Raw genomic sequence first — 17,773 nt, 5'->3', positions numbered from 1 at the left:
GCCCACGTCCTCCTGGCGACGGCACCACCGCCAACACCCCGCTCGCCCGCCCGTCTGTCCGTCCGCACACCCCGGCCACTGTGTGGCCCTCGCCGTCAGCGCCCGACATCACAGCCGCGTCCGCACACGGCCGCCCGGGTCAGCCCGATAATAAGCGCCAGTCAATCTGCGCACGCGTTTGATGTCCCGACACCCACCGACTACTGGGAAATGGCCACCCAAGCCCCCCCCCCACACACACACACACACACACACACAGGAAACCTTCTCCTGCTCTAATGTGCCACAAGCGGCTTTGAAGGGAGTGAAAGTTTCTTTCAAAAATGCAGAGGGGAGAAAAGAGAGAAGACGCGTCTGTGGGACTAAATTTAAGCAGATGGATTCAATTGGGATGTGTGTTTGATGTGATATGGGGGAAAGTAACGTACGAGACGGAGAGTCTGTACTGCTCATGCGTCATCGTGATGAGGTTTTTCTCTTTTTTTTTGTAGGAGTTTGCATTTTGCTCATGATTAGTTCTCTGGGCTGGGTTTGCTGCGACAGCTGAATGGTCTCCTGCTATCTAGAGAGCAAATAAATGAATCACTGCGACTGCTGTTGTTGTTGCCACTCCCAAGAATTGTCTGGCTCTAGACTAGTCTATAAATACATGAAGTGTGTCACTTCCACAGCACATGCCAATTGCTATATACTGAGCATCCTGCAGCTTTTTCCTAAAATATTTCTGTTGTCACATTTCAAAAAGCTGGAGCAGAGCGGCATGTGGCGTCACACACCCCTTGTCACGTCACACACCCCTGGTCACGCAACTGATCTGTGACCAGCTCTTAAGATCATCTAAGACGTGCTCTCAATAGGACAGATGACACACACACAGACAGAAGCCTTCTCTCCCTGGCAAGTCACCAATTAATGGTGTTACTGAGTAATACGTTCAGCCCAATTTAGTGTATGATCCGGTCTGTTACTAAGCAAGACTATTACAAAACACCTAGCAACCATGGACGAGCGCTGGCATAGGGGAAACGTACTTGGTGATGGTGCCGTCGATGTCGGAGATGATGACCTTGTCGTCCCAGTTCCACAGGTAGATGGTGCCCTCACAGCGGCAGGTGCCCTGGTACTGGGTGGTGATGCTGAAGGTCATGTCATTAGGACCCTCCTTCAACTTCAGACTGGCCTGTGGGTTTGTCCACACACACACACACACACACACACACACACACACACACACGATCAGGTCAAAGACACACAAAAATACACACACAAACACACAGACACACACACACACACACGCACACACACACAGACTACTACATCCACTGAGGGTATGGTCTGTGACTAGTCATTAAAATCAATTCTTACCCTTCACATTAATCATGTCTGACATAGATTGCCTGGGGTCAACCCAATTACCATGCCATTATCAGGGTGAAAAAGCATACTCACAAATGATCAATTAACCATTACCCATAGGCACAACATCAGATTTCTATCCCCATTTCTTGAAAATTAATTTCTCTCCCTTTACTGACGTCCATTAAGGAGCTAGCATCATGCCGCGTTGTGAAATCCAACCCTCCGGCCCTCTCCCAGTAAAACATCCTCCGCTGTCAGGAACACTGTGTTCCAGCACGCGTCCAACTCGTAGGTCATGATTTAATGAAACTGCGTCAGCTCCATCCAAGACTCCATCCTGCTCGTGAGGATGTGGAGGAAAGGGGCCAGCCACGGCCTCAGCCATGGCCTCGCTCTCCCGGGCGGACTCTGAGCAGCCACCAGAGGGGGGAGCTGCTCCCTCGTGTGGGCCAGTTGTGCTGCCACTGGAGCTTTGCCACTGGTCCCTCCACACACGGTCAAACAAACACACACAGCCAAACAGACACACACAGTCACAAACACACACACACACACACACACACACACACACACACACACACACACACACACACACACACACACACACACACACACACACACACACACACACACACACACACACACACACACACACACACACACACACACACACACACACACACACACACACACACACACACACACACACACACACACACACACACACACTCACACACACACTCACACACACACTCACACACACATTCTCACACAACCAAACACACAGCCAAACACAGACAAACACACAACCAAACACACACACACACTTCTGGTGTGGTGTTTTCCCTCATAAATTCTACTATGCTTCTGCGCTGCGCTAGCCCCGAGGCTTAACAAGACCTTGTGCATAAAAGAGTAAACAGGACTGGAGGTGACTAGTGGGGTGAGTGCCCCGGGGCGCCCTTATGGAGGTGAGAGAAACAGGACTCGAGGTGACTAGCGGCGTTAATGCACCAGGCGCCCTTATGAGGGGGGAGGAAAAACGGGGGGCTTACGATCTGCTGGGAGGAGAGGCGGAGCGACTTCTTGTAGGAGTGCGTGGGGAGGTGCGTCGCCGAGTCGGACTGGGAGCTGCGCTCCAGCGAGGCGGCCGCGGTGGCACTCAGCTCCTTGGACTCCTCGTCGCTCGACGAGTCCCGCTCCAGCGACCTGCGGAGGAGTCGCGCGTTAGTGTCACGCCATGGCAGCCCTGTTCATTCAATAAAAGGAATATATACTGTCCGCCAGACTGCTATTTGCTCCCATTTAATGTTTAAAAAACAAGCAACGTTTCGACCTTACTGGGTCTTCATCCGGATTTACCCCAGTAGGGTCGAAACGTTGCTTGTTTTGCTGTGCACACAGCTACTCTTCTGGAAGTCCAGTTCGTTCACTCACACAACAGCTGGTAGGCTATACAGTGACATTAACAGATCGGCTATTATGATCTCCTGGCAAGGAGTTGATTGGGTACATCACTCCTTCCAGCCTCTTAACATGGCATCGTAACAGGAAAAAAACAGTCAACTAATGAACTGCAGGTTCTGATGTCATATTAGTATAGTGAGTAGCAAAGACTCCACTTCAGACTTGTCTTCCAAGTCTTTTAACCAGTGCGGAATGTTTTGATTGGGGATCAAGCGGCTTTGCTGCCTCGGTGCACCTGCTTTAAAAGGAAAGTTGCCTCTCCGTGACAGAACTTTGAGCCCCAGCTCCTGGGGGAAGTGGACAGGCGGCGTTCCAGAATAAACAGCCTTCTTTTAGACTTGTGCTTGTGTGTGTGTGTGCTTGTGTGTGCTTGTGTGTGTGTGTGTGTGTGTGTGTGTGTGTGTGTGCGTGTGTGCGTGCGTGCGTGCTGTCGTGCGACATGACAAGCAGTGACGCTGACTCACTGTAGGGATCGGCTATCCTGGGAGGGTCCCACATCCTCAAGCTGAGAGTCCTTCATCTCCAGCTTGCCTGTGCTCTCCGACTAGACAGAGACAGAGAAGAGAGAGACAGAGGAGAAGGAGAGAGAGAGAGAGAGAGAAAGAGAGAGGGAGTGGATAGGAGTGCAAGAGGAAGACAAAGAAAGAAGAGAAGAGAGGGGTGAAGATAGAAAACAGGACAGAGTAAGTAAGAGATGGGGGAGGGTGGAGAGCATGAGCGAGAGGGAGAGAAAGAGAGAAGGACAATCCAATTGAATACTTAGTGGTTAATTTTTCTTTGTAATTGACTAGACCTTGTCTATTTGCTTTTCCTCTGCTGCGGGGGAGAGCGCTGACCGAGCCCATCGACAGCTCGGCTGCCGTGACAACACAGGCTTTAATTACCGCTCGTTTAGGGACGGGCGGCGCGAGATTGAGCACTTATTAGGGCCCTAATGATGTGTCCGCATCCTCTCGTCGGCGCCGCCGTGACACACGGCGCTGATGAAAGGCCTCCCTGGAGAGGAGCCGCCGCACTCGCCGCTCGTCCCCGACAGCAGCGCTCGGCGGGCAGACAGCGGAGGCACCGGCGCCCCCCTCCATCACTGTCTCATTACACAACTGCGGCTGGGCCTGGGGGGGACGGGAGGGGGGGCTATGACGTCCGATGCGGACGTGCGGGGTAGACTGTACGAAACACGAATGTGTACATTCGGTGGGCGGAAGGCAGGGTGGCGTGTGGCCGCAATCATGCCTGCCACAAAGACGGAAAGCCTTCCGTCTATCCCACACGAGGATTGTGCAAACACTTCCTCCGTGATGAAAAAATAAAGAGGAACAAGACACCGAGGCTCTCTTAAGCCAACGCCGAACTCGGCAATCAATGCGAGCAAAGCGCTGCAAGACGCCGCGCGTGGGAGTCATAGAGGGGTGTGGGGAGGAGGCGGCGCACAGATATGGATTTCCGTCCGGCTATTTGAATGCACTGTGTGGACTGCTCACCGGTTTGATGGTGCTGTCCGCTCGCTTGCGCCAGAACCACCAGCGGCCCGACTTCTTTGGCATCCTCTCCTTCACCCAAGCCTCTTCTGTAGCCTGGGGCACACCACAGAAAAAAACACATTAAGTTATACAAGATGGAGGCTTAATGTGGCTTAGGCTCATGTGCTTAATTCACGTGAGACACTATGGTTGGTGTGCTATCTATCGGCAGCAGTATGTTTGACTACCTTAGGCAAGGTTTTCTGAAAAGCCTGCAAACTCAGAATCAAGGGAGCAGCTAAAGTCCAGTTGTAGTATCTGAAAGACATGACGAGCAACAGCGATCAGTCGATTTTGTACAAAGATACCCGTGTTGATTTCTGTGATTCGAAAGGTTGAAGATGCTTACCTGTTAGCAATTTTTACCACCAAGTTTGGATTGTCTATTATGGCAGGGTTTTCTGCAAATTCATGGTAGGTGATGATATGTTCCATGAACTTTTCTAGAAACAGAAAAAGTAAAAGTCAAGCCGTTAGCAACAGCCTTCAGGCAATCGGAAGCATGACTACTTCAACAACCTTCCCAGGAGAACAATCCTTTTGAATATAAACCCTTTTAAAACTAAATTAATTATTACATCTGCTCCTACAGCCATGCCAACTTGGCTGTATCTAAACCCAGTCAATTCCCTCCGCACCTTAATACACACTTAGCCCACAACACAGACAGGCTGGCATTTCGACAGATTTAGTCCTCGCTCCTCTCTTGCTTGTTTGCTTAATTGATGAAATACAGACACAAAAAAAGAACAAGATGCCAACAAGCTGTTGGTGGTTCTACAGAGTTCACACAGTAGAGCACCTCGGAGCCCCCTTGGCGTCGTACCTTTGGATATCTCCGCGTTCTCGTTGAGCCCCCCGCACAGGGACAGGGTGACGTCGGGCAGGTCGCCAGCCGAGTCGGACAGGCACTCGGTGCCGCTGTCAGCAGCCGCACTGCCCACCGACTGGGGCGACTGGGACCCGGAGTGCATCCCTGACTCAATCCAGTGCTTAGAACCGGGGTCTGAGTCACTGTGCACGCACACACACATGCACACACACACACACACAGAGAAACACAGAGACACAGAGAGAGTACAGAGTACAGTTAAGGGTCGATTGTTCACTATCATCAACGAAAATAAAGACTCAATAAGGATTTATTTCCTGCGGTACACCTGTTCAGCCTTCATGGCACACAGGTTGAGACAGCACTAAAGCACTGCTCTAACACGTCACTCATGACACTGACCTCTTGGGAAGATACCGAGCAACAGCATCTGCATCAAGTACATTCAAGTCGTCCAGGTAGATATCTTCAGGCCCCTGGTGCTGGCTCCTCTTTGGGACTCCTGTTCAACAATAAACACAAGATGAAGACCAGTGCCCTTCACAAGTCCTTCAGGCTATTCACAAAGCACTTCATATCACTCAGAAGTGGCAAGAAAACCTCCTGGCTGTTCTCTCCTGAATCCTATTGATCAAACTGCTGAGAGACTTCACTAAGAAAAAAAAAACATATTGTTTGTTGCGAGACTTTGAGAAGTGGTTGATTAATGACGGGTCTGTGAGTAGGCGTGTGCATGCACTTAAAAAATGATCCCAAAGGTGGATGAATGAAACAATACTGGAATATAAAACTGGAATATGATGCATCTGCATGATAACATGTTTGTGTTGACAGAAGCTATTTTAATTTTATAATAAAATTAAACTACACAGTCGGAATTCAATTTCCATAACTAAATAGGCTGTTTCCATTGTTGGGTCGGGTGACATTTTTGCATCTCTTATAAGGCCTTTTTAATTAGCTTAATGGCGCTCAGGTAGATAAAATATATGGCAGGACTTTTACTCTTTGGAACTAGGAATGTCCGCCTCTGACCCTAAGCCAGCCTAACCATAGTGCCTTCCAGGCATCGCTGCGGGCCCAAAAGACCACATCATGCTTGATTATTCATTTGCAACTGATTCTAAGCATTTGCCCAAAGAGTTTTTGGTTAGAGTTTCTCCTAAGGGCTAGTTTCTATATTTAAGAAGCTTTGGGAATGTGGGCCCATGTGTTATCTTTGCCATCTTTCACTTCTCCTAAAAACCCTATGCTAGACTGTAAAAGTGCAAAGTGCAAGGCACACCTTTCTTCTTGGAGGGTGAGTCAGACTTGGAGGTGTCGGACATGTCCCCGGCCATTTGAGCGGCGGCGGCGGCGGCAGCTTGGGCGTTGGCTGGCGTGGAGGTGCTCACGCCGGGCTCGGACTCCTCCTCGGGCTCCGAGGGGGTCAAAGTGCAGACGGGGGCCATCGTGGTCACGGGCGTGGTTACGGGCGTGGTCACGTTCGTGGTCACGGCCGTGCGGGGCTTGGGCTTCACGATGGCGCACACTGGGGTCGGGTGGTCCTGGTGACAGGCTCGGCCGCTGCCGTCCGACCCGTCGGTCTCAGTGCCCATGGCCTCGGAGCTCAGGATGACCCGGAAGTGCGTGTTCTCCGAGGGCATGATGGTGACCGTCTTGGGCGGCTCGGGTTTCTCCTTTTTGGGAGCCTGGAGAAACAGCGGCTGTGATGAGTGACTTATCAGTGTGTCAGACACACACACACACACACACACACACACACACACACACACACACACAGACAGACAGACAGACACACACACTCACAATCTTACAGGCACGGTCCTTAAAATTCTCGTGTTGACCAGTGTCTTCATTTAAATTTCCCACATTTCTACAGTATCTGAAGATGCTAAACCTTTTCAATTTGATGGCCAAAGTGCCAAAACAAAACTCACTGTCTTCACTATGTGAATTTGATAGCTAACCCGTGTGTGTGTGGTACAGTACAGTGTGCGGGCGGGTCCTTACCCGCGTTGGCTCAGGGAACTCCCCCCAGGTCCACTGCATGTGCGACTCGGATCGGAGCATGCTCTCTGAGGGCCGCACCATCAGCTCCGAGTCGCTCTTTGGGGAGAAGGCCTGGGATAGGCCGTGACTGCACAAATAAATTAGGAAATTAAAAAAAGAAGTGAGATATTGCCATCAGAGTCTCAAAAGTGTTATTTTTTGTAAGGAATGTTTATAGTTGTTTGGGAGCCTTTAGAGAGCAGTTACCTGTCTGAGGTAGACCAATCTCCGTCGGAAAAGGGGTAGTTGTCTAAGGAATGGTGTGCAGGGTACTTCTGTTCCACCTCTCGTGCAGTGCTAATAGAGGGAGATCTGTGTGAAACGACAACAGTTGGGATTAGGCAAAGGGCCATTCTGCAACAAAAGGTGTACACTTGATCCAAACAAAAAAACAATGGTCAGTGTTGCTGTGGCCCTCCCTCACCTGGGGCTGTGCGCTGCCGTGTCCTCGTCAGAGCTCAGGTCCATCTCAAAGATCTCCTCGCTGGGCTGGGGAGGGGCGCTGACGGTGGCCGGCGGGGTGAGCTCCTCGCGCCGCGGGTCGCCCTTGTGCTTCTTCCTCCTCTTCCTCTTCTTCTTCACCGAGCTGATGGTGCTGCTGACCGGCGCCTCGGGAGGGTCGTCGGCCTCCGGGAGCTCGTCGGCGACGCCAGGGCCCTGCCCGCCACCGATCCAGAACATGTGGCCCTCGGTGGGGATGGGCGAGGTGGCCAGGTGGGCCGGGACGATCTCCTGTAGCGGAGAACAGGACGGCGTTTAATCGCGCTCTTCCACTACATTACATTTCATTTAATTTAGCTGACGCTTTTTAACCAAAGCGACTTACAACATGACAAAAAACATTTAGGTTTTTTAAGAGCATTTCTAACAACATAAAAAGCCACAATAAGTGCGTCAATGGGTGTAATAAGTGCATAAATGACTGTAATAAGTGCATGAAATAAGTGCATGAATGAGTGCGGTTGTCTGAAGTAGTGCTATGAGAGGAGATGTTCTTTGAAGAGCTGGGTTACAGTACAGCGCAACAGCTCACCACAGCATGCACAAAAACAAGACACCATGAAGAGGAAGTCAAATAAATAAGAACATCAGGCATAAGACACAATCTATTTCCTATTTTTGATGTCCGTCAAAAATCTTGTCAACACACAGTAGGGCAGTACAATTTGGGCAAAATATCGAATTGTTTTTTTTTTTTCCTGACAGATGTCACGATTGCGATTTGATTTGTGATCTACTTTTTGAAAGTCCAACTCCAGTTCAATATTTCACCAAGTTGAGCCACTTCTGATGGATGAGCATGTCAAGTGCATGAGAAACACAGCACTCCTGTTAGGAACGTCACTGTCTATCACACAGGAGGTAACATGTATGTAGGTGTATGTAAAAATCATTGATGTGACAAGGTTTGCCATTGGGACAGTTGCGAGCTGCACAACTAATTGCAGCCTTTGCTGTTAGTTCATTGCATTTGTTCAAATTGTGATTTCAATTTAAAATTGATTAATTGTGCAGCCAACCTAAAATGTCAGGCACTAAGCAATATCAATTCTGCATCTATATCTACCTTCTACCTATATTACTTTCAGCCTGAAGCAAACCCAGAGGAGGTATTAACAGGAATGTAATGCATTGAAGTCCAATCATGGCTTAGGGTGCAGATACACAAAATAAAGAAGCAATTTCTGTGCTTGCTGCACATGTAATTGAATTAGACTCATAGATCTCTTAGGAGTCTGATGACTAAAAACAACATGGGAGTCTTTTCAACAGACTCATCTGAGCCTAACCCTGTTCAGATCACTGGCTCACGGAGACTAATGCGATGAATGGGAGCTCTCGCCGTCGAAAAAAAATTCCCTGATTGAAATTCGGTGTTTGTCTAACAGCCTGGTGTGATGGGATGGTCCATGAGCAATAACAGATGTAGCGGCGTGAATGCTCACATTCTGCTCCTCCGTTTCCTGCACGAAGAAGGCCTCCCCGTTGTCTCCCAGCTTCATGTGCAAATCCACCGGCTCCCCATTGATCTCGATGTCGATCTGTGAAAAAAAAACAAGCACAGGGGGACCCCACGGGGCGTGAGCGCCTGGCCTTAAATAGAAGCACATGGCGGCGGAGCCGCGGCGAGCTTTTCCCCGGGCGCCCTCGTGATTATCGTGCTCTCTGACCTCCAGTCAGGGGAAAGCTCCAGGAAAAGCTTTCAGGTGAAGCCAGCCAGGCAGGCCCCCGTGGTTCCCACCGCACACACGCCCGAGGGGGAAGCTCCAGAGAAGGGGCTGGGCCTGCTCGGTGGGCCCCAAACCCAATTAGGCTACGAGGCGCTTCCTGAGCACCAGGAAGGCAGCCTGCTAACTGGGCTCCACGGAGGGGCCAGGCTACTCAGCGAACCTGATACTGCCAAAGTAGCGGCCCTGCCGTTGGCCGCGGGTGCTTCGCGCGGAGCTAACTCGTTGTGGGGGTGGGGGTGCACGGCAGCACTACTGCAAGGAGAGAGCTGGCAACCCGATCCTCTCCGTCTTAAATGACACGCATTCAACCCCCCTTTTCTCCCTCACAGTTGTGCTCTCTTATCTACTGTCTTACTTCCCATTCCACGCACACACGCAGAAAAACCTCTCGCATTCTAACAAACATCCTGTAGTTTTCTGTCTCTTTTTTTTTCCTCTCTCCAGCACTGCTTTGCTTTGTGCTGCCTGCAGCCTGTTGGGTTTATTTCCCCGGTTGCTCGGTGATTTATGTTGGACGAGAGGTGGGCTAGAATCTTAATAACCGGCAGGGATCGGGAGAGGTGAGGCTCCTGCGAAGCTCTCCGGCATACAGAGCGGCCGAGCCTGCTCACGTTCCCCGGCTGCGTGCGGGGGGGGGCGCCAAGGTGGACCGTGCCAGCCCTGCTTACCGGCAACATACATCACGTTAAACAGTCTGCTTCGCGTAGTGTTAGTCGAGCACCAACACTCGTTTGGAATGCTGACCACAGAACAAAAGGATGCATAGTGGGTGGGGTGGGGTGGGGTGGGATGGTGGTGTGGGGTGGGGTGGCTGTAGAGTGGCTGGGCAGCTTGTTGAGAATCACTCAAATATAATTAGGCAGAACACAGTACAAAAAAGGCTTTGGCGCGGCACAGTCGAGTCTGCTTGACAGGCCAAACACAAGCAGCAGACGGCTCCTTTGAGGACTGTGTCTCTGTCAGTCTTGCACACCCACCACCACCTTCACTGCGGTGCGCGTCTGATGAAGTTTTATCTTCATTACGGGTTTGCCATGGCCCATGAGACGAGGAAGATAATAATAAAATGATGGATAAACACCCACACAGTAATACAGAGGTCTACATGTAAGAAGAGTTAGGAAGAATTCAGACATCTTTTTTTTTTCTCCCTCAGCCCCATCTCACAAGCAACCTTGATGAAACAATCCCTCCCACCTCCTTTTTAACGCCGAGCTTGACTCTGAGAAACCTGTTGCCATAGCGACTGCGCCTCTTTTCTCTCCTCTACACCTCTCAACAATCCTCTCCTCTGCGCAGATGGTTGAAAAGCACACCCTTCCCCCGCCTCAATTTTTTCTGTCCCCGCGTTCAAGGCTCTCTGCTGCTGTGGCTGTGACAGACGCCCACTCAGCCTAGTACCAAACAACACCGAGGTCACAGCGAAATGTGACCAGCATCATTTTGGTGGCTGTTCAGCCCAGTGTTTTTTTACCGGCAAAGCGCCGCCGCGACACGCTTTCCGTTGTGGGTGGAAGCCAGCGAGTCGTTGATCAGAGTAGACAGGGTTCTCTCCGCTAATGAGAATACACAGCGCTGGGTTTCGGAGTTTTGTTTTCCCCCCAATAAATAACATTCAGTCAATGGTCTCAGGCAGGCCTCGCTAACTAGCAGATGCAGGACCACGGAGCCAACTGATAAGGTCATTCATTTCGCCAGCCCGCACCGTGCCAAGCTGAGCTCACACACACACACACACACGCCATGTGACTCCATAAAAAAGTGATTGTTTATGCTCAGCTGTGCACATTCTTTCAGTGGACTTTTCTCATGCAGAGAGGCAAGAACCAACACCAGTGCACGCATGATCCTAGCACACAGTACACTCATCTACTCATCTGTCTGAGCTCATATACATTTTCGTGTACATTTGAAAAGTTTTACAATACTTTTTGAGGATCTTTAATGACATTTCCATGACCTTGTGCACCCTTCAAGTAAACAAAATTGCATACTTCGCTGGTTGGTTATTGAATGAAATCTAAACATTTTTAAAAACTTTCTCAGGATTTGCATGACCATGGGAACTCTTTAAAGGGATATTCCACCATTTGGTTCCCACTTTTCCCCGTTCATTCAGCCATTCTGTGAGTCTGGCGATACAACTTTTAGCTTCAGCCTAGCATAGATCATTGAATGAGATTTAGACAATTAGCATCTTGCCTGCTAGCATCACGCTTAAAAGTGACAAAGATTTCCAGTAATTTTCCCATACGTGTCTCTTCTCAAGTTAGAAAGTGCAATAAGACAAACTGAAAATGAAACCTGGTGTTTTTCTAGGCTGATTTGACATGGAACTACACTCTCATCTGGCGTAATAATCAAGGAAAGTTGTAAACATACCATGGGCGCAGTGATTTCACCCAGCACCTGAAAATAGTCCCCATAGGCAGCAAGCAATAGTACAGCATGATATCACTGTGCCCATGTATGTTTGCAACATTCCTTGATTATTTCACCAGAATGTGAGTGTAGTTCCATGTCAAATCAGCCTAGAAAATCGCCAAGTTTAATTTCCAGTTTGTCTTATTGCACTTTCTAACTTGAGAAGAGACAAAGTGGAAAATGGCCAAATGGGTCTCACAGAATGGCTGGATGAGCGAGAAAAAGGTAAATATCAATTGCTTTGCTCGAGGGAAGGTGGAAAATGAGCTTAATTCCAAAAATGGTGGAATATCCCTTTCAGCCAATATGCCAAAACGTTATTAATTAGGTGATTCATTTAGTCTGAAATCACAAACAGATGGCTACCTCCAACTCCCTTCAAATACCTAGCCAAGGACTCCCCCAACAGGACATTCTCCCTTCACCTTTTTAATAAAGTCTGCTCTCTTTTTTAACACTCGTACTCACCACTTTCTCCTTGGAGCGCAGCACCCCCAGCTTCCCGAAGCGCACGTGGAACGGCGAGCACTGGTAGGTGCCATCCCTCTGCCGCACCACCACCACGTCGATGCAGCCGGAGAGCGTGGCCTGGTTGATGCCCTTGTACAGCTCCTTCACCGTCACCAGCACTTGGCCTGCCAGCTGACCCACATAGTTCATGGTGTCCGTCTGAGAGCAAAGGACAGGAAGCATTCACCCGTTATGGCATGTTGTACTTGTACGCGCCAAAAAGATTGACAGTTTGTAATAAAAAGGAAACAACTTTATGTTCTTTTTATGAAAGTAATTCTTTCTTCTCCCGACGTTTTTTCTTTTTTTTTCACATTCTCACTTTGAGTCAGCGAAAATGGACCCTTGTTAGCCACTCAGAGAACACCATGGTGTCGGTTTCGCACAAATTCAGTTTTGGCTTGCGCTACCCATCTGCTCCCCCGGAGCCCCTTATCTCGCTCTGACAAGACTGACTAAGTGTGGACGGTGCAGCAGGGGACTGGCCTCGACGCCTGAGCATGGGGGCCGCAGCCAGGGCCAGAGCCAGGAAGCTGAGGAGCAGGAGAGACAGACGCTCAGGCACCCTACAATTCTGTCCTCTGACTGCCCATACATCCTGTTTACAAACTGACCTTGAGTTCATTCACCAACCATAACAACTGCTGAGAGAGAGAGAGAGAGAAAAAGTACAGTGCAAAGGTGCAATGTGCTGTTTTTGTACCCTAGCAGATGAACTTCCCCTTTGGCCCCAACACATGATAAACAATTTCACACAAAGCTTGGACTTTTGCTTGGACTTTTTTTTTTTTTTTTTAGCTTACTGTGCAACAGGAAAGAGTTTTCATTGTTGAAAATATAAATGCATTACTTGCATTTACGCAAACTTGGTAATGAACTAGTGAAAAAAATACACAGCACTTTCTGACTTCTGGCCAAATAGAAAGTTTTGTTTGTTTTCGGTTTTACACACCAATGTTAGCCATCTGACTCAAACTAGAATTGATCTGAACCAAATTAAAGCTCAACACCAGCGAGCACAGTGGTACCCTGCAGGATACGTTGGAACGTTACAAAGCAAATGAACATGATCTTATTCAGAGCGGTGGCATTTGGGGAAATCTAAAAATTGTTGTCCAGGCGAACACACAGACAGGACAGGAAGCAATGGGAACACTCATCAGATATCTGAACAGACAGAAAAGCAATAAAGGGCTCTGGGCACCACAAAGGCCCTCACAGACAGAAGCTAACCTTAACTAGCCTACGCAGCATAAACACTGTGAGCGCGGAATCGTGCAGCTGCAAACACACTGGATACTGCTAAATGCCGCTCTAGTGTTTTAATTGTGAGGTGTAATTTCACAGGAACAAAAAATATCTAGCCTAGTGCAAAATGAGCGAGGCATATTAATTGTAGGCCACTCAATTGCAGCCATCCTTTATGACCAAAAGAAGTTAATGCTGTAATGATGCAGCTTCTTGCAAGAATGGGTTTGCTGTTGTAAGTGCTTATAGAGATTGCATCCAGAGCCCCAGAAGTTCCACTCTCCAACTGAGAGGAAACTCATTTTCAACGCTAATTTCAATAAATCATCATGGTGAAATATCTAACTAGCTAGCAGAACAAACTGATCCAAGAGAAATTCAACCTATAAATATTTCATGTTAAGCTTAAAAGCTTTTTCTTGAACATTTTACACTCAACTCACACATGTTTCTCATTACAAAAACCCTGCCATCCAGTAATTGAATAATAATCAAATTTAACTGCAGTGATTCAAATCTCACTGATGTGTAGGTTATTACATTTCAAACATAGAACTCACCTTTGAGAGGGATTTGGAACTCATTGTAACTGATTTTTTTATACAGCCTAATTGTATCGTAATTACTCTCAGAATTAGTTTTGCTTTCCCATAAATCCACAGCTACTTAACCTGGAGTAGAGCCCAAAGGTAACGACTTATTAGACAAAATGCTGTTCTTAAGTGTCTCTTAAAATGCTTCATCGTCATAGCTAGCAGACTTTGAACCATGGAACCCACCCAGTTATGAAATTACCCACCGCCTACACTTCTTGCCACCAAAGAGAACACCTTATCACTGTTAAATGGTAAAGGGCTTTGAGAGATAGAGCATCACATGGAAAACAAGGAATTCCATCCGCTCGAATAGAAAAAAAGAAACATCTCATGCTGTGTATGATCCATACAGAAACCTCCAATCACGACACCTCATTAAATTCGGAAGGTGGCCTGATGAGTCATGGCTGATGCTGACGTTAACCTGCACTAATGAGACACCAGGTTCTACCCTGCTCTGGGGGGAGATGTATCCTGCTGGAACCCTTTGAATACTCTTCAAAAGGCTGTTCCTCTCACTCACCAAGGACCAGGAGGACCTGAGGGATGGGGAGTCATCCTGCTCGCTTGTGTCGTACTCTGTCAGGCTGGTCGCCGAGTGTAACCTCTTCATCTCCACCTGTGTGTATCCCACTCAGAGCCAAGTGTTCTTCTGCTCTCCAGTAGCACATCTGCCACAACTGTCATCTTCATCTTGATCTCAAATTGCGGACTCCTCCCCACCCGACCTCACGACGATAACCCCCAACAGGTAGTTATAAACACCAACAACTGATCACGGTGTGAATTCGCATCCCCTGTTACGTAATGATGTCCACTGTGCTTACTCGTACAGTGTCCTTCATGTGTTCAGGCAACATCTAACCACGCAACAAACGGTGTGCGAGAGAGGCCGCCTTACTTTTAACCAATCAGGCAGCAGCATATGGACAGGGTCTCTGGAGCTGATAAGGGGCCATTTCCTGTAAAGGGTCTCCTGGCCTTACCCCTTGATAAGGAGGTTGAGTAAGGAGACCAACAGAGGGGTGGAGACTGGAAATGAGCCAGTCCAGCATGCTGTCGCACGTGACAACAAATCCTCTTGGCACAACACAGGTGTGCTCAGGCAGCAGTGGTTAATGATTTTACAGAGAGGACTCCCAGTGCTGTACTCCGTGTAAACCAGATTGCTGCCAACAGTAGAGGAGTAGTGAGTCATCCAAATTCACATGAGATAGCCGGATGATTTTTGGCTAAAAATGACAGGCTATCATGGGTGCTTTTCCATTTGAGCCAAAACCAACGTTTTTTTTTTTTACTATTATTATTATTATTATTGCTATTATTATTATTATTATTATTATTATTTATTCTATTTTTTTGTGAACAGTTGACAGCACTTACTCTCTCCTTGGACATTCCAACAGGGCGTTCCTAAAGATACATGGCCAATGTCCAGCTCGTGGAAAAGCGTACAAAAACAAACATCATTCGAGATCAAGATCTACTCAAGTGTACTCACAATGTACTTTTACTGGTCAAGTTTGCTTGCAATTAATCAATGTATACGATCCGTTGATTTAATTTGAAGGATAAGGGTCAAAAGTTAGTCAACACAATGATTTAGCCCAACCCAGTATTTGTTTCTCAACCCTGTATGGTTGACTTCTGATTGGTGAAAATCTAACCAATTGTTTTGTTTGTCAACCTGCCTGGCTGTAATCCCATGGAAACGCCTCAGATAAAATTATACACGTGTGTCCGAAGCACACCTTATCAGATTAGTTCTTTATGCACAACAATGAGCAAAACATTTGGTTCAAGGTTGATGTTTCAGGACAGGTCAGGGGAATATATTGATATTGATCAGCCTATAGTGCCCAAATGATCCTATTATATTTAAAAGTAAGAGCTGCTTCAACATAAAGTTGTAGCAACCCCTGGCTGGGTCATATGGTTTACTTTAGATCAAGCTTTCTTTTTAATTGAACACTACTACTGTATGACACACCCATGATACAGAGTAGGTGAGGGAATTGTGTGCACTGGTCTTTGAATTCTGGAGTCAATGTAGTCACATTCCAACAGTTAAACTTGAAACTAGGTCACTGTCCAGAGGAGTATAGTGTTTTTTCATGCCAGACTGAAGTCTGAAAAGTTATATTCAGTGTCTTATAGTTTGTAATAGAGTTAATGAAACGAAAAAGTGGTTTAATTATCATAAAATATTTGCCCATTCCAACGTACCTCCATACCTTCTTATTTTGTTCGCGTTTGAAACCATGCCCCAAATACACTATTCCTACCTCTCATCCAGCCCAGTTTACACAGCTAGTGGTTCAAATGAGTGCTGTAAACAGCTGTTAAGGTTCACCTATGTTGGTGTCATCACAAGTCCAAGGTAAACTAAGTAAGCGTGTTATGAACATATTTGATGCTAACTAGCTGGTTTACTATGGCTTGAGAAGGAAACGTTGGGCCTATCATGTTGCCATCATCATGCCACTATCACATACAGGATGCATTGCGTTAGGCCAATGAATTAGCTAACTGACTGCTAGCTGGCTAACTCCAGCATACGCTACAAGCTAGGCAGGCAGTATCAGCTAGCCAAATGAACTTGCACCCGGGATGTTTCAAATTCAGAAACAATTAATCCGCAAGAAACAACATAATTTACCATCATAACGTCACACAACAGATTGACATTCTAAATGAAATATCGTGTGTAACATGCAAATATTATCCTATGTAACTCAGTTGTAGTATGACATTAGCTAACGTTACTTTATAATTGAACATACAGCTGTCGTTAGCTAACAAGCCGGCGAAACATCAGTGATGGTTAATGAATTCACTTGGATTTAACGATTTAAATACAAACCTAAACCTCACCAAATCAACTTAACATACGAGCAGTCAATAATCAATATAATAAACATTAGCTGTAACTGTAAGACGTAAACTAACGGACTCCTTGTTGTCAGCTAGCATATCATATAATGGCTTTCGTGTTTACCTTGTCTCTGCTTAGCTCGGTGTCAAGATGACGAAAACGTTGCTGTAGGCTCTTCTTTCCTGCTCCGAGTCCTTTACCAATTGCTCTTCATTTCTGAGCAACTACCCCTCTCTCGTGAATTTCTCTATCGACTTTCAAACCTAAGAATCACTGTGTGGTAAACAAACCTTCAAAACGGAAAACAGTGTCAAGTCTGTGACACCCTTTCTGAGACCATGACCGGTCGGTCACAGGCAAACTGGGTGAGAATGAGAAATCAGTCACGTGATTGAAAGTCACTAGCCTGTACTGGTTTATTGTAGGGCGACTCTTTTTTTTATTAGTTAGTTTCACTTCTGATATTGCTATAAGGGTAAAGGTTTTTCTTGGTCCAACAGGTAATTATAATCATTTTAGATAAAGAGCACAAGTATAATTCTGGAGGCAATATTTCCATTTATTGCTTATAAGTGTTCTATTTATTTCTGGTCATTGCATTTAGGTCGGTAGCCTACGTTTTTTTAATGCATGACAACTTATTGTTGTATAGTCCTAAA

The 17,773-nt window shown here is 47.3% G+C and overlaps 1 protein-coding gene across 2 annotated transcripts in view; it reads right to left on the bottom strand.

The window, feature by feature from the left end:
* lpin2 (lipin 2) overlaps positions 1 to 17,464 on the bottom strand; it is a 22,926-nt gene extending 5,462 nt beyond the window's left edge. Inside the window, exons 1-15 of one of the 2 annotated variants that reach the window (XM_062525567.1) lie at positions 17,238 to 17,464; positions 12,354 to 12,554; positions 9,177 to 9,272; positions 7,655 to 7,962; positions 7,438 to 7,542; positions 7,192 to 7,318; positions 6,464 to 6,869; positions 5,581 to 5,680; positions 5,173 to 5,360; positions 4,696 to 4,789; positions 4,535 to 4,604; positions 4,308 to 4,400; positions 3,291 to 3,370; positions 2,415 to 2,568; positions 1,032 to 1,180 (exon numbers count right to left, since the gene is read on the bottom strand). In XM_062525567.1, coding sequence (XP_062381551.1) covers positions 1,032 to 1,180; positions 2,415 to 2,568; positions 3,291 to 3,370; positions 4,308 to 4,400; positions 4,535 to 4,604; positions 4,696 to 4,789; positions 5,173 to 5,360; positions 5,581 to 5,680; positions 6,464 to 6,869; positions 7,192 to 7,318; positions 7,438 to 7,542; positions 7,655 to 7,962; positions 9,177 to 9,272; positions 12,354 to 12,545 — 2,162 coding nt within the window. In that variant the 5' untranslated portion in view covers positions 12,546 to 12,554; positions 17,238 to 17,464. Of the gene's footprint in view, positions 1 to 1,031; positions 1,181 to 2,414; positions 2,569 to 3,290; positions 3,371 to 4,307; positions 4,401 to 4,534; positions 4,605 to 4,695; positions 4,790 to 5,172; positions 5,361 to 5,580; positions 5,681 to 6,463; positions 6,870 to 7,191; positions 7,319 to 7,437; positions 7,543 to 7,654; positions 7,963 to 9,176; positions 9,273 to 12,353; positions 12,555 to 14,762; positions 15,199 to 17,237 lie in introns of those variants that run through there. The other variant, XM_062525561.1, reaches the window with a different exon arrangement.
* Positions 17,465 to 17,773: the final 309 nt, after the last annotated feature.

Source organism: Sardina pilchardus, chromosome 2 (assembly GCF_963854185.1).
Source record: "Sardina pilchardus chromosome 2, fSarPil1.1, whole genome shotgun sequence".
Taxonomy (NCBI): Eukaryota; Metazoa; Chordata; class Actinopteri; order Clupeiformes; family Clupeidae; genus Sardina; species Sardina pilchardus.
This window is presented reverse-complemented; position numbering and strand designations above follow the sequence as displayed.